Raw genomic sequence first — 13,445 nt, forward strand, 5'->3', positions numbered from 1 at the left:
GCTTAAAAATAAACATTCAATTTCTAGTCTTTTTTACACGTAGTAAGTTTCAATAACTCCATACCATTACATACCGACATTCAAGCAGCAAAGATGAGACGTCGTTGTGTGGTGAGAACTGATAAAAAATCGATAAGAACAACAATGCCGCCATTTTCTTTATTTTTTGTAACCTACAATAAATAAAGCAGGCTTCCAGTCAATGGAAAAATGGCATTGTTGTTGTTTACGATTTTCTATCAGTTCTCACCACACAGCGACGTCACATCTTTGCTCCTTGAATGTCGATATGTAATGGTATGGAGTTATTGAAACTTACTACGTGTAAAAAAGACTAGAAATTGAATGTTTACATAAAGTTGCACTGGGTGCCTTTAAGCCATTGAGATAAGAGAGTATGATGCAGGACAGTGTTATACACAATAATAAAGAATTACATGTATGCATTGTACATGTTAGTTAATCTGCGATAGTTTGGTATACAGATGTAAGATGTGTTAATACGTGTTAAATCTGACATCTTTCTTTACAAATACAACGTGATCATAGACAAACAAGCTTGGATGAAGACCTCAGAGCTATAATATTTATTATATGATATAACAGATTGTATCTTGTCATAAAATAATGCATATTAATCTGACATTCAACCCAAAATAGTGTCCAAGATTACCTGAATAAAAGACAGGGGGAAAACTGATACAACATTGCCATCTAGTGCCAATAAATATATAACATCAAAAATATATTGTAAGGCAATAGCCGTACAGCTTCCCTCAAGGATGTCAAAAGAAAGGAAAAATACCACAAATGTTGACCTTCCTCTGCATATTGAGTAGCCTAGTATAATATACACCAGGTGCATTGATTTGTTTTTTCTTCAGGAATCAGACTTGCAGGAACCGTCCTTTTCGCTTTCTTTCTTCCTAAAAACTTGCCTGCAGACCTGTCCTTCACAAAACAGCTCCTTCAGAGTCAGAGAGAGAGATTAAATGCTATTCAACACTTTGATTAAGATCGATTTAAGATGTTTCGTATATTTAGCCCAAACTACCACTAGCTTAATGTCTTTTTTATATAGCCTACCAACTGAAGCTTGCCATCTTCGATCCAGTGAGCCCATCCACGGTTCTGCTTCTGTCCAATCTGCTCACACACCAGCTTCTCCCCCTCCCACCTCACCAAAGACTGCAGGGACCGAAAGGATGAGAGATGACCAATCCGATCCATACGCCCAACTGAAGACCGTGCAGTAGGTTGCAATGAAAAGCCGACACATTAAGTCAACCAAATGCAACAATAGTGAACGCTCCTTCAACCGCTATTCTATATCCCCAGAATCTCAACAACAGACTTGTCATTGGTCACGTCATATACCTTAAGACGCTGGTTATCAAGTCCTTTGGTGACCTCGTCAAACTGGTGTCCCACGGTGAAAGAGCAGGTGTAGTTCCTCAAGGCGCTCAGGGTCTTGATGCAGCACACCCCCCCCTTCTCCTCGATCACCTTCTTCTGCTTCAGCTTGACGGCCGCCTTCCTCAGCGTAGTGCTGACGCCTGGGGCGGGACACGGGCAAACGTCTTCATTCCAAGGCTATTACTGCAGAGCCTCAAGGAAGTGAACAGCCAGCGCCAAGGACAATGCAACCACCACTACTTGACAGATATATAACCTTTGGGGTAAAGGGTAAAGTGCATTGTGTTGTGTAAGAGTATACCTGCTATAGGACTATGTATAGAGCCCCACGCCTTGTCTGTCATTTAAATCCAGAGATCATTTGCTTTCATGTCATCCGACACTACATCTTGGTATGTTTATCTTAACTTAGAAATCAGATATAATAAGAAGATAATAAAATACAATACAGATATCAGTGGAATATCAGCAATATGTGATCTATGCAGCGATAAATAAAGCAAATAGAAATAAGAAGTGTTATAATGCCCCTTCCCAACAGGTCTTCCTCAGTCTACTGTTTAAATGTGTCTCTTGGAGATAGGGGTTAACATTCAAAACTCATTTTAATATGTGCATGTGACTCTTTAAAACTGTAATCGTGGATTCATCGGGCATACAAGACCAGGGTCAAAAGGATCCAAATTCAACCGCCAAGCACTCACCCAGAGCGACCATGTATCCGTCAAAGTTGACGTTGCTGACCATGTCCCAGGTGCCACAGAGCCCAGCCGCCATGTTGGATCAGGACAGAAGCTCCAAGCTGCTGGAGGTGGTTTGGGAAAGTCGACACAGACGGGCTGACCGACACCTGTAAGGAGGCAGAGAGAATGTGTTCAGTGTAGAGAACGAAGGCTTGTGGAGTCGCGTGGGGCGGGTTGACTTGGGTTGGTTCTTCGGTTGGTTGGTCATCCAGACGTGTCAGACAGGTCCCTCTGAACGCTGCATGCAACCAGACAACAGGTGGCATTAGAAGAAATCATGCTGGAACAAAATCAACAGCTGGTGTGAGCCAACCACATTTCAATCAGAAACAGACCAGACAGGCTCATTCATTGTCAGGGTGACAAGACCGTGCAGGCAGAGAACCACTCCCACCGCCACCCTAGAGAGGGCGAGGCCTGGTTGGGCATCAGTCCATCAAGAACCTTCACAATGATCAACTCAACAGGTTTGCTCTTTTATGATGAAGGATCAATTCAATGTATCCAAGTTAAATTGTCCAGGATCATATCTCATCAGTTATTGAAGTGTCTATCACTATCTCTCCATCAGGTCATGAGCCTGAGAGATGTCTGAGAGGTGAAGCCTTCAGTTTCAAATCAACCCAACCATAACATGTTGAAGAAAAACACAATAGCTGTGATTGTGGCACTTTATTCCAGACCAGATAGGAAACTGCAATGGGACGTAAAAATGTTATATACAAAGAGAGTGCAGTACATTCTATTCAAATTCATCAAAGCCTTCCTGTGCCTACATGTATATAAATAAGTTGTGCATTTAAAAAAACTTGGTAACCTATAGTTTAAAAAAGGACAAGTTATCCAAATCTTTTGTGTTGACAAGCATGTTCTTATTACTCTCCATCTAAAATTCACAGCAACCTACATCCACAATTATTAGGGCTTCACCCCCACATCAAGAACATCTTATTAAAAAACTTGCACCTTGGACGATAAACACTTTCAGAAACACAACCGAACCGGACTCAATGCTCTCCTGATCGTTTCTCAGGTGTCCATGTTTGTCCATTTGCAAGAACACACAGCTCTCATCCGGGTCTTCTGCTGGGGCCTTCAGCTGGGGCCCTCAGCTGGGGCCCTCAGCTGGGGCCCTCAGCTGGGGCCTTCATCTGGGGCCTTCAGCTGGGGCCTTCAGCTGAAGGCCTTCATCTGGGGCCCTCAGCTGGGGCCTTCATCTGGGGCCCTCAGCTGGGGCCTTCAGCTGAGGGCCCCAGCTGAGGGCCCTCAGCTGGGGCCCTCAGCTGGGGCCGGCGTCCGTGTACCTGGCCAGAGGCGCCAGCACCACGTCGGCGTTCTTCTGCTCGCTCTGGGCGCTGTACAGCCGCTCCTCCTTCACGTACGTCACCACGGCGTCGGGCAGCAGGTAGCGCACGCTGCGGCCGCGTCGCAGCGAGCGCCGCACGTGAGTGGCCGAGATCTCGTTGGTCACCCACTCGCGCACCAGGTGGATGCCTCGGCGGTGGCGCCACAGCACGTCCGACTGGTGGACGAACTTCTCGGGGTCGCTGCCGCCGCGCGTGATGCACACCACGCCGTGGCCCACCAGCTCCTCCACGTCCTCCGGCTTCCAGAGGTTGGGGATGCCGAAGGACTCCAGCACGTCCGCCCCGCACAGCAGGAAGAGCTTCGGGTGCTTGGCTGGACGGGGGGGGGGGGGGGGGGGAAGAGAGAGAAAGAGAGAGAGAGAGAGAGAGAGAGAGAGAGAGAGAGAGAGAGAGACACACAGACAGACAGACACAGAGAGAGAGAGAGAGACAGAGAGAGACAGAGAGAGATATTCTTACAAACAAAATCATAATAACCACAATAGGTATCCAGAGATACGCTGTGAATATCTAATAATACAAAAGCAGCAATGATCAGTCAGCTATTCAACAATTGTCTTCCTTGCTATAGGCCTACTGGAGAGTCAGTTTCATATCCAGGCACCTTTTGTTAAAGTCCTGAAGCTCCCTGATCCTCTAACCCTTTCACCTGATGCCCAGTGTTTCTACATCAGAGACACTCAGGTGTCTGTTGTAATACGGGCGTGACGAGGAACACTAATCCCAACACAATGAGGGATCAACAAGACCCAACACGTCACATGGTTTCACGTCATGCTTCAGCCGGAGAGCGGGTCACCGGGGATGACGACACACACAACATATGTTGGCATTATGTCGTTCACTTGAGGTTCCCTGGGAGACAACGAGACAGCACTGGCGATTTGTTTCCCCATCCTGGCCTTCACGCCAACGTTCTTTGACATTGTCTTTTTTTAAACACCAATATGACATCATATAATAATATCAGAAAACTTTCTGAACTCACCAATATTTTCTCCCCATAAATGTACAATTTTGTTTGACCAGATTTTGGTTAAACTTTTAAAGGGTTCACTAGTCTATGACGATGACCGCCGTGCGTATCCTTCCCGTTTGCCCTTTGTTATCTGTGGGTCATGTGGTCACTCAGGGAACCTGCGTGCCTTCAGCACCGAACGACCGGTAGCCGTTAGCCGTTAGCCTTTAGCTGTGGTGGGCACCTGACCGAGCCCCGGGTCTTTGTGCGTTGGCTTCCCTCACCCTCGTTGATCGAGGGGTACTCCTCCTCCATGCGCCTCTTCTTCCCGTAGGACACCGTGTCGTCCTCGTCCTCGTCCCGCTGGGCAGCCTTCAGCTCCTCGAAGTGATGCCTGGGGCCACAGCAGAGAACCACTCAGAGTGGAGCTCAACAAAGTCTTCTGTACACAGAATACTTTCACATAGTTGGACCATATTTCTCCGCTTCACTTGACACCAGACAATAGCTGCCATAATCAAGTTAATTGAAAATATATAGGCTATGTAACTAGTAGACCTATATATGAATCTGTAATAACCTTAAGTATACAGTTAGAAGGGCGTTAGAAGAAAATCTGCAGAGATAGAGTGTGATAGTAAGCATTGTAAATAACAAGATGTTAAGCATGTTAAATATACTTGATTATTTACTGCTGGACTGGAGCTATTCTCCTCACCTAACTACTTTGGCCGTCTCCACCCAGTCGGGCTGTAAACTCTCCCAGGTATCGACCTCGATCCAGTCGGAGGTTTTCGTAGCAAGTCTTGCCATCTCCACACGATGGCGGGCCTCAATCAACCCTTTCTTCCTGTAGCCGTCACCTACAGGGGAAATGATTCCTCTCACCACACGGTATTTTTCTGAAAAGTGAATTGAGATGGTTGGTGACACATGGAATAGAGGTAGGGGCGAGGCCAAACTATGGGACACCTGCTCAGGGGCGTAGCACCAAATTATGGGCCCTATAAGAAGTCCTGATGCGTCATGACGTCTGGGGCTAGCGAGCCTATATGCCATTGGTTATTATTTATCATGTAGCCTAATAGCTTAGTATTAATAATAGCTTGCTTCAAATCAGTAGCCTGCTGTTGCAATATTAGCCTACCATACACTGTATTTATCCTTTACCTTATAACAAAGGCCTTATCATTTGAAAGTGTAGCCTATTGTTTGCTCTTGCTTGGGTTGTCTGTTTGTTTAGCAACGATAACGGAGGTAGTTAAGAATGGGGTTTCATCTTGTGAAACTGATTTCCTTCATTTTGTCTCCTCTTCCTGTCTTTCCTCACCTTTCTCTTCTGAGAGCCAGACTTCAATTTATTTAACTGTGGCTTTGACATATTGCCGCATCTCCATCTATGAAAAGTCTCACCGTAAGCAAGTGAAACGCAGTGAAATCAGCTGTGTGGACTGAACCATTTTTTCACTTTTTGAAAGGGGTGTTAACAGAGTAGTCACAACAGTCTTTAAATGTAACAATAATATACCAATTTATTAAAATAATACTCTTAAGTTTGCGTTTAGATCTATATTCATCATGACATTTTGTTATTAAACTATTTGAACAACAATCCAAAAAATACACCTGCTGGAAATAGGTTGGACTCGAGATGAAGGGTTACGATTAAAAACGAAGTAAGTTCAGTTTGTACCTGTGTCTTCTAGATGATCCCGGGCCAGCTCGAACATGCGGAGGTGCATGTTGGTGATGGGGTTGAAGGATCCGCAGGCGATCAGGACCACTTCCATCTCATACTCCAGTGAACTTTGACTACAACATGCAGAGGCGAACACAGAGCTGAAGATGAAGATACAATCGCGTTCCTCAGGGACGAAGCATCTGCGTCCTCTTTTACTAAGGGGACATTTGAGAAAGGCTCGTTTATAAAGGAAAACTGGAGCAAATGCAGGCGTTAATCCAAACCCATCCCACGGTACATTCATCAGGTCACATTGACATAACATTGGCATTACATTGACAAGACATTGACATAACATTGACTAATAAATCCCACCCTCGTTTGAACATACAGTGAAACACAAGTTCGACAGTAATAAAAGTTGACCTTTTTCTCGACTTACGACAGGTGAGGTAAGGTTTGAGGTTATGCTTCAAACCACACTAAAGCACATTAAATGGATGGAGGATCTGGGGTTTCGTTTCGTCTCCCGGAATGTACTTCCTCCAGGCACTGTCGAGGGGCGGGAGATTATGATATTGAAGGAATCTGATTGGTAGAAAGACCAGGATGTGGAAAGCCGCACCCACAGCTGTCGAGGTGCATTCAGGACCACTACCGTCGGATCAGCTTACAAGTTGTGGCGTTTCGTCAGGAAGGTTTGCAATATTTATATTTGTATGTATGTTTTAATTGTGGTATGAACAGCATTTATCCATTGCGATATCTGCCGGCATAGCTTTTGATTCAAGCCACTTAGAGAAGCGTTCTGGGATCCTCCTGTTGACAAAGAGCAGGTCAGATGATGTGTTGATGTGTTGTTAATGGTGGTTAGCCTGCTAGCTCAAGGCTGTGTTTTATATTAGATCATTAGATAAAAGGATCCTGATTATCCCGTTTATGGGATTTCCACTAACCCTCTGAGGTTAATGTTAGGTTTAGGGGTAGCTGTCCGTCTAGAACTGTGAGGGTTAGTAACGGAATAATGTCAGTAGTGAATAATGTGTCGGTTAACAATTCGTTGACATTATTATTTACCCGTTTGTCCCGACCTGTCCTCCAGACAACATCATGGCTTCACGGGGGAAATCTGAAACTGGAAAACTGAGGCAGAACATGGAAGAGCAGCTGGACAGACTGATGCAACAACTGCAGGACCTGGAGGAATGCAGGTGCTCGTTAAATAGCTTTCATCAGATCCCAGTCTCCGTTGTAGTGGGGTTTAGAGATGATTCATTAGTCAACAGTCCTCTCCCTTGTCATCCAATAACGACAACGGTCCCACGTGGTGTTGGTCTGACAGAGAGGACCTGGAGGAGGAGGAGTACGAGGAGACCAAGAAGGAGACGCTGGAGCAGTTGAGCGAATTCAACGACTCCTTGAAGAAGATCATGACCGGGGACATGACCCTGGTGGACGACCTCAGCGGCATGCAGCTGGTAGGAGCAGCCCTAGGCCCCTTCACATGGTGTAGTAGGTTGTGAAGGTCTCTAATGCACAGACCACGGGCCCTCCATCTTCTAACAGGCAATCCAGGCGGCCATCAGTCAGGCCTTTAAAACCCCAGAGGTCATCCGGATGTTCGCCAAGAAGCAGCCGGGGCAGCTCAGGACGCGACTAGCAGAGGTTTGTTTCCTCTTTCCGGTCTTTCACCTTGTTTGTTTAATACTGATTTATGTATTGATAGGTTGTATCTCTTCTCTTCTATCATGTTAACTGATCAATAAGAAAAGTCTAGATCGAGCTAGACCATCCAATGTCTCTATGCAGGTTCTGTGATGGTGGTGTGATTGCGTGTGTTTGCCTAATGGCGTCCTCATTGTTGCCCAGATGGACCGAGATGTGATGGTGGGCAAGCTGTCGAGGGACGTGTATGTGCAGCAGAAAGTGGAGATCCTCACTGCCTTGAGAAAACTGGGCGAGAAGGTCTGGCTGCTCTATGAGTTCCTCTGGCTCCTCTAACAGGGACTTGTTGATGATTTAGTGACTGATGGTTGTGACTCATGAACTATTCCAGCTCCATTTGTTTATAGATAGATAGGTGTGTGTGTGTGTGTGTGTGTGTGTGTGTGTGTGTGTGTGTGTGTGTGTGTGTGTGTGTGTGTGTGTGTGTGTGTGTGTGTGTGTGTGTGTGTGTGTGTGGTATTTGGTGGATCATTTATTCCGAAAGCATCTTATGATACCGTGAGTACAGCCATTCTAAGCATGGCTGGCCCCAGGGGGAATTTAACCCTGGCAGCATTAATGCGATGCTCTACCAATTGAACTGGACAGTATCACAGTTTGAGTCTCAATAGAGACTATAGTCATAATAATACATAGACATTAAATGCAGGGGTATTGTTTGTGTTGATTTTGTTTGTTGTGTGCGTTTATTTTGCAGCTCACTTCCGAGGATGAGAGCTTTCTAACGGAGAACGCCACAGCGAGCCTGAGCCAGTTTGAGCGAGTCACTGCAGATCTGGGTGAGCATCATAGGGTTAACCTTCATATACATAATGGCTTCATGATCAACAACCCCTGCTCTCCTGAAAGATGCATTTTATTTACCTTTTTCTATTTCAGGGTCAGAAGATAAGATTATGGCTCTGGCTAGCAGTGGTGTGAAGACCAAGACGTGAGAACACATAACTACCAACACAAACCCTTTCTTTGCTTCCATTGACGGAGAAAAGGGCCAGATGAGTATTTTATAGCACTGAGGTTTTATTCGTCCATCATGCTTTCTAACAGTATCCGTCACAAACCGTTTCTGGTCTCATTAGTTGAGATGATTGTAACTTCGCTGGACACATATTTGGAAGATGGAGGATTTGTTTAGCATATTTTGTGTGTACTTTTATTTCCTGCCAGATTGTCTGTCTTTTTATATTGAAGGTGGTTTAATAAGTTGTACAAAGGAACCACTATTATGATCCATCCTTCTCCATGTGAGTTCAATCATACATTGATGGTGGGGTTTCATTTAACCCTTGTATTTTAAACTGCTTGGCCTTTATTTTTTATTATTTTATTTTGGTGTTAAACGATTTTATCCGAACCTAATTTTAATATTGACTTTTAAATCGATAACGGATTGGATACTGCTTGGTACATATCACTTAACCGTTTATTTAATCATTATTTAAGGTTTTATTTTGCATTATATTTTAGAAACAACCAGTCATTGGTTTTACAGGCCGATGCAGATGCCAATATTTTGTGCCAATATTCTATATTTTTGAATGTGATCCTTTTTAATGGAATGAAATTCTGATCAACATTAAAAGAATACATTGCTGCCCGTAAATTACATTTTTCTAAACAAAACTAAATGATATAGGAGGCCAGCATGCCCTTTCTGCATTGTGTAGGTGAAATGTTTAAATTTCCTATATGGAATCAACCCATCGCTCATGTTTCGAGGTCAGTGCCATCGACCTCTTAATGTCCTGTTCTTGGCAAAGGGCCAATATCTATGAATAATATGAATGTCTAAAGACGATAAAGAATGAATAAACCTGTGAAGAGAAGTAACACTTTTGATAGATGCTGGACCTTCTCAATAGTTAAGTTAATGTTCTGAATACTATTCAGTCGCTTAGCAGATGATTTTATCCCCAGCAGCAAACAATGTGAATACAGTTCAGTTGCTCAACAAAGAGAACCACTTTGGCAAAGTCAGACACCCTTAGCACTATCCGGCTATTCATTTTAACTGCATTTGTGGTTTGATTATACATTATTCACGGTTTATTTTGATACTCAGTAGCGTATATATTTACTATTCTTACTTTGGTCCTCTCTAGCCGCTCAGTTTCTAGCGTTAATGATTTTGCCACCGAGGGGCAGTAGTGAGCTGATTATAAATATATTGTTGCCTTACCAACACCAGCCCCTAGGACCAAGATGGATTGGACCCTGTTCAGTTGTTTGTTTCAGAAAAATGATCATGTGAACGTTTTACTTACGTTTTTACTTACTTACGTTTCTACTTTAACTTTGATTGTTCTCAGCCTCCTTGGTCACTTTGGTGGGAAGCGTCTGCTGAATCTGAAAACACAGGCAACAGGCCCACGAAATAACACAAATAAGTCGACAACGCGTTTGTGTCCCATCTCATCGTCCTTTATTTAGTTTATGAGCGAGCATCAACTTTACTACAACTTGCCTTCCAATTGGTAGAAAAGTGAGAGCAGCCCCAACCAGCAGAGAGGAAGCGACGATCGGACCACTTCTGAAGAGGCTGACACCCTCCATTTAGAGCCAGGTTTGAACAAAACAACCCCCCCCCCCTTCCCCAAATAAAATCTTTTGAGTGGAGTGAACGTGTGAAACATTTTGGAGAATCAGTAGTATACAATGGCTGCCTCTTGCTCTGACCTTTAACTCCAGGTGAAATATACACAATGTGCTCATGCAAATCAAAATACCCCCGGTCCTCAGAGTGACTGTACGGCTGCGTTCGGTTTATTAGGCAGTGAAGTTCAGTTTCAATGAGAAGAAGTATACAAAATATTAAGGGGGCTGATTAGAATGGATTTAGACCAGAGAAATGTGAGATGCAAAAGTTATTGGGAGTAAACTATAAGCATCACATAAAGTGTATGCAGTGTGAGTTGATAATGCTCCTTTTGACAAACGGTAGATGAGATGTCTAAAGTGTTTGACAAAATGACATTGTGAGCATTTTTGGAGGGAACAGATTTATATACTCAGATTCTTGTGAATTCCATGCTGCCCCCAAAACTTGTCAGCAATCAGGCAATATTACAATGTTAAATAATTACCTTCCACTATACACAAATAGGTCAACTTTATACCCACTTAACTCTGCCTAAAGCAATTCAATAATGTACATATTTTTAAGAGGTGGATTCCGTCAATATGATTCAGAACAATAGCTATAGAATAGACAATATGGATCTAATTTCTCTACACATCCAACATGGACACATGACGCCTATGTAAAACCTTTTCACTTTTAATAAAACTAGCGGTGCACTATCATACCAACGTAAAGTAAAAACAACAAAAACAAAATTACATCCCCCAGCTCTAACAAATCTAGCGTTAAATAATTACAAAAAGGAAAAAGGAGAGAACGAAATACAAATTAGGAACCAACTTTGCCACGATTACATGAGCGCGGATGTTAGGTTAGTCGTGTTAATTGGTCTGTTAATGGGTTTAAAAGGCACTCCCAATCGTCCCGCTGGAACCTGGCACCTTTCTGAGGGCCCCATTGCTGATTAAGAGGAGGCTGTTCATCACATTTCACCGCAAAAACATTAAATATGTCCGGAAATCACATAACTGGCCTCTCGAAATTCTTCAAGAACGAAAAAAGCATGTGTTTTTGTTTGTTATAAAGATCACCATTTTATATGGAATAGATTTGCATGCAAAGCATGTGATCCGCCGTGCTGACGTTCATGATATTACAGACCGTAGTACCGGTTTACGTTACGTTCCAGGCCAACATCGACCGTGCAGAAAACTATAAAGGGAATCATGACGATGAAACCTGTTCAATGAAAGAGGCGCCAGATAGAAATCAAATGTGATGAACAACAGCCATGTCAGAGCTGGAGAGATTGAACATTATTTGTATAATTGTCACACTCAAAGCAGAAGGAAAATAGGTTTACCAAATGTAAACAAATACCTTAGAACAACCCTACAGTACAGTTCTGTTGTACAATAAAATCTAGTGGTCTACGGCAAAAAAAGGTTTTACTGCAGTGTCAGTAAAAAAAGAAGAGACAAAAATGATGTGATTCCAAGGCGTTGGCCCATGATAACATGTGCACGCCTTCCTCATCATGTTGAATTTCGAAACAACCCAGTTTTAAGAGTTAAAGAGAGGAGACTAACTCGAGGTTAAACAGCTGTGCCATTAAAACAACCCGCCACTGCATGTATTTATAATCCTCTTTAGCGATGACGCAGTCGGAGAAATGCTCGTGCATCCTCTCTGCCCTCGACAGAACCACCGCCTCCTGAGGCTGGTCGATGCGCACGCACCCGCTTTATCGGTGGGACCGGAGCACGTTTAGAACGCACCCTCGGAGCGCTGCTACACCTGCTCACAGCAATGGGTTCCGTCTCTCGCTCGGATAAGCCGGGTGAAAAGAGAGATTGTTCCATTTTTATGGCCACCAAATCTACCGGGGAATGAAATATACCGCTGCCATGACAACGGCCCTGCCACCTGTGCAAGCGAACCGCGTGTGAAGCGACACGAAAAACAAAACGCCAAACATTACCGTCTACGTGAGAGAAAAGCCAAGAATGGTTGCGAAAGGGATTACGTATGTATATATATATATATGTATACCTAGATCTAGATAAACATATATAGATATAGTTATTTATATATTGGAGAATGAAGGATGGACACCTTTTCTATGGAAACCACTGGTTTCAGACCTGGGTTCCGCATTATTTTTGTTCGCGCGTGATAGAAGGAGCTTTGAAGGTCTGCGACATGCTACAGCACGTGACACAAATATCTACATTACATACTGCGCCATTTTAGATATTGGACCCTATGCTTTAGGCCGCCACTAACACATCAACTAATTGCATGGTTTATTCATATTTACAAAACCTTTAAAAAGCAACTTATTTCTCTACACATATGACTTCTGAAATATTCTCATGCACTATAAAGGAAAGGAAAAGACAACAGAAAATCATGGGCTATTTGTTCAAAGCATCATCCTGTATCACTCTCTGGACCATAAGTCCCAGCAACACAATGTCAAAGCTGTTCATTTTAACCCCAAGAAGAAATTCTGAAAACTGATGCTTAAGGAATATACAATAAAAAAAAGAAGCATTCTCCATTTGCCTAATCTCTGAGAATATGTAAAAGTGAATGTCCAGATCCCTCACATATTTCAGGCCAAGCGTACCTATACAGGCCAAGTTCTCCCGGAATTAAAACGCAATAAATAAAGAAATCAAATAAAACAAAAAATCAGCAATCGGGTGTTGTCTATACTACCAAACTCCACCACTAGGGTAAGGGACAGGAAACTGTTGACCATATATAGCCTGACGGGACTTTTTGTTTTGTTTAGCTTTTTTACATCATGGCTCTGTGGAAAGGAATTGGTAACTGAGAGGGAGAGAGTGAGAGAGAGAGAGAGAGAGAGAGAGAGAGAGAGAGAGAGAGAGAGAGAGAGGGAGAGGGAGAGGGAGAGGGAGAGAGAGAGAGGGGGAGAGAGAGAGAGAGACAGAGACAGAGACAGAGA

The 13,445-nt window shown here is 43.5% G+C and overlaps 3 protein-coding genes across 6 annotated transcripts; 1 reads left to right on the plus strand and 2 right to left on the minus strand.

Moving 5' to 3' along the window:
* Positions 1-564: 564 nt before the first annotated feature.
* On the minus strand, positions 565-2,713 carry rbp7a (retinol binding protein 7a, cellular). The gene is made up of 4 exons (XM_030354228.1): positions 2,121-2,713; positions 1,378-1,556; positions 1,087-1,188; positions 565-967 (listed from the first exon to the last, which is right to left on the minus strand). The coding sequence occupies exons 1-4, from the start codon at positions 2,191-2,193 to the stop codon at positions 881-883; spliced, it is 441 nt and encodes a 146-aa protein (XP_030210088.1). The 5' UTR covers positions 2,194-2,713; the 3' UTR covers positions 565-880.
* Positions 2,714-2,816: 103 nt separating this feature from the next.
* nmnat1 (nicotinamide nucleotide adenylyltransferase 1) lies at positions 2,817-6,735 on the minus strand. Of its 3 annotated transcripts, none has more exons than XM_030354178.1 (5): positions 6,608-6,735; positions 6,178-6,296; positions 5,203-5,386; positions 4,769-4,878; positions 2,817-3,839 (listed from the first exon to the last, which is right to left on the minus strand). In XM_030354178.1, the coding sequence occupies exons 2-5, from the start codon at positions 6,272-6,274 to the stop codon at positions 3,439-3,441; spliced, it is 792 nt and encodes a 263-aa protein (XP_030210038.1). In that variant the 5' UTR covers positions 6,275-6,296; positions 6,608-6,735; the 3' UTR covers positions 2,817-3,438. The 3 variants fall into 3 exon arrangements, with proteins under 3 accessions (XP_030210038.1, XP_030210043.1, XP_030210054.1); XM_030354183.1 differs by having other exon boundaries at positions 6,178-6,380; positions 6,608-6,730; XM_030354194.1 differs by having other exon boundaries at positions 6,592-6,727.
* Positions 6,736-6,781: 46 nt separating this feature from the next.
* On the plus strand, positions 6,782-9,716 carry lzic (leucine zipper and CTNNBIP1 domain containing). 2 transcript variants are annotated; one of them, XM_030354206.1, is made up of 7 exons: positions 6,782-6,863; positions 7,268-7,376; positions 7,508-7,643; positions 7,732-7,830; positions 8,035-8,130; positions 8,588-8,669; positions 8,770-9,716. In XM_030354206.1, the coding sequence occupies exons 2-7, from the start codon at positions 7,276-7,278 to the stop codon at positions 8,823-8,825; spliced, it is 570 nt and encodes a 189-aa protein (XP_030210066.1). In that variant the 5' UTR covers positions 6,782-6,863; positions 7,268-7,275; the 3' UTR covers positions 8,826-9,716. The 2 variants fall into 2 exon arrangements, with proteins under 2 accessions (XP_030210066.1, XP_030210076.1); XM_030354216.1 differs by having other exon boundaries at positions 6,863-7,001.
* The last annotated feature ends 3,729 nt before the right edge of the window (positions 9,717-13,445 follow it).

The sequence above is a fragment of the Gadus morhua genome, chromosome 1 (assembly GCF_902167405.1).
Source record: "Gadus morhua chromosome 1, gadMor3.0, whole genome shotgun sequence".
NCBI classification, from domain to species: Eukaryota; Metazoa; Chordata; class Actinopteri; order Gadiformes; family Gadidae; genus Gadus; species Gadus morhua.

Bases quoted from the DNA above. Each gene is read 5' to 3' on its own strand.
- rbp7a (XM_030354228.1), bottom strand. From the start codon at position 2,193: ATGGCGGCTGGGCTCTGTGGCACCTGGGACATGGTCAGCAACGTCAAC. The intron at 1,189-1,377 runs GTATATGACGTG...CGGTCCCTGCAG, and splicing joins TTGATAACCAGCGTCTTAAG to TCTTTGGTGAGGTGGGAGGG. The intron at 968-1,086 runs GTAGGCTATATA...CTGACTCTGAAG, and splicing joins AAGATGGCAAGCTTCAGTTG to GAGCTGTTTTGTGAAGGACA.
- lzic (XM_030354206.1), top strand. From the start codon at position 7,276: ATGGCTTCACGGGGGAAATCTGAAACTGGAAAACTGAGGCAGAACATG. The intron at 7,377-7,507 runs GTGCTCGTTAAA...TTGGTCTGACAG, and splicing joins CAGGACCTGGAGGAATGCAG to AGAGGACCTGGAGGAGGAGG. The intron at 7,644-7,731 runs GTAGGAGCAGCC...ATCTTCTAACAG, and splicing joins ACCTCAGCGGCATGCAGCTG to GCAATCCAGGCGGCCATCAG.
- nmnat1 (XM_030354178.1), bottom strand. From the start codon at position 6,274: ATGGAAGTGGTCCTGATCGCCTGCGGATCCTTCAACCCCATCACCAAC. The intron at 4,879-5,202 runs GTGAGGAGAATA...CTGTGGCCCCAG, and splicing joins GAGACGGCCAAAGTAGTTAG to GCATCACTTCGAGGAGCTGA. The intron at 3,840-4,768 runs GTGAGGGAAGCC...CCCCCCGTCCAG, and splicing joins GTACCCCTCGATCAACGAGG to CCAAGCACCCGAAGCTCTTC.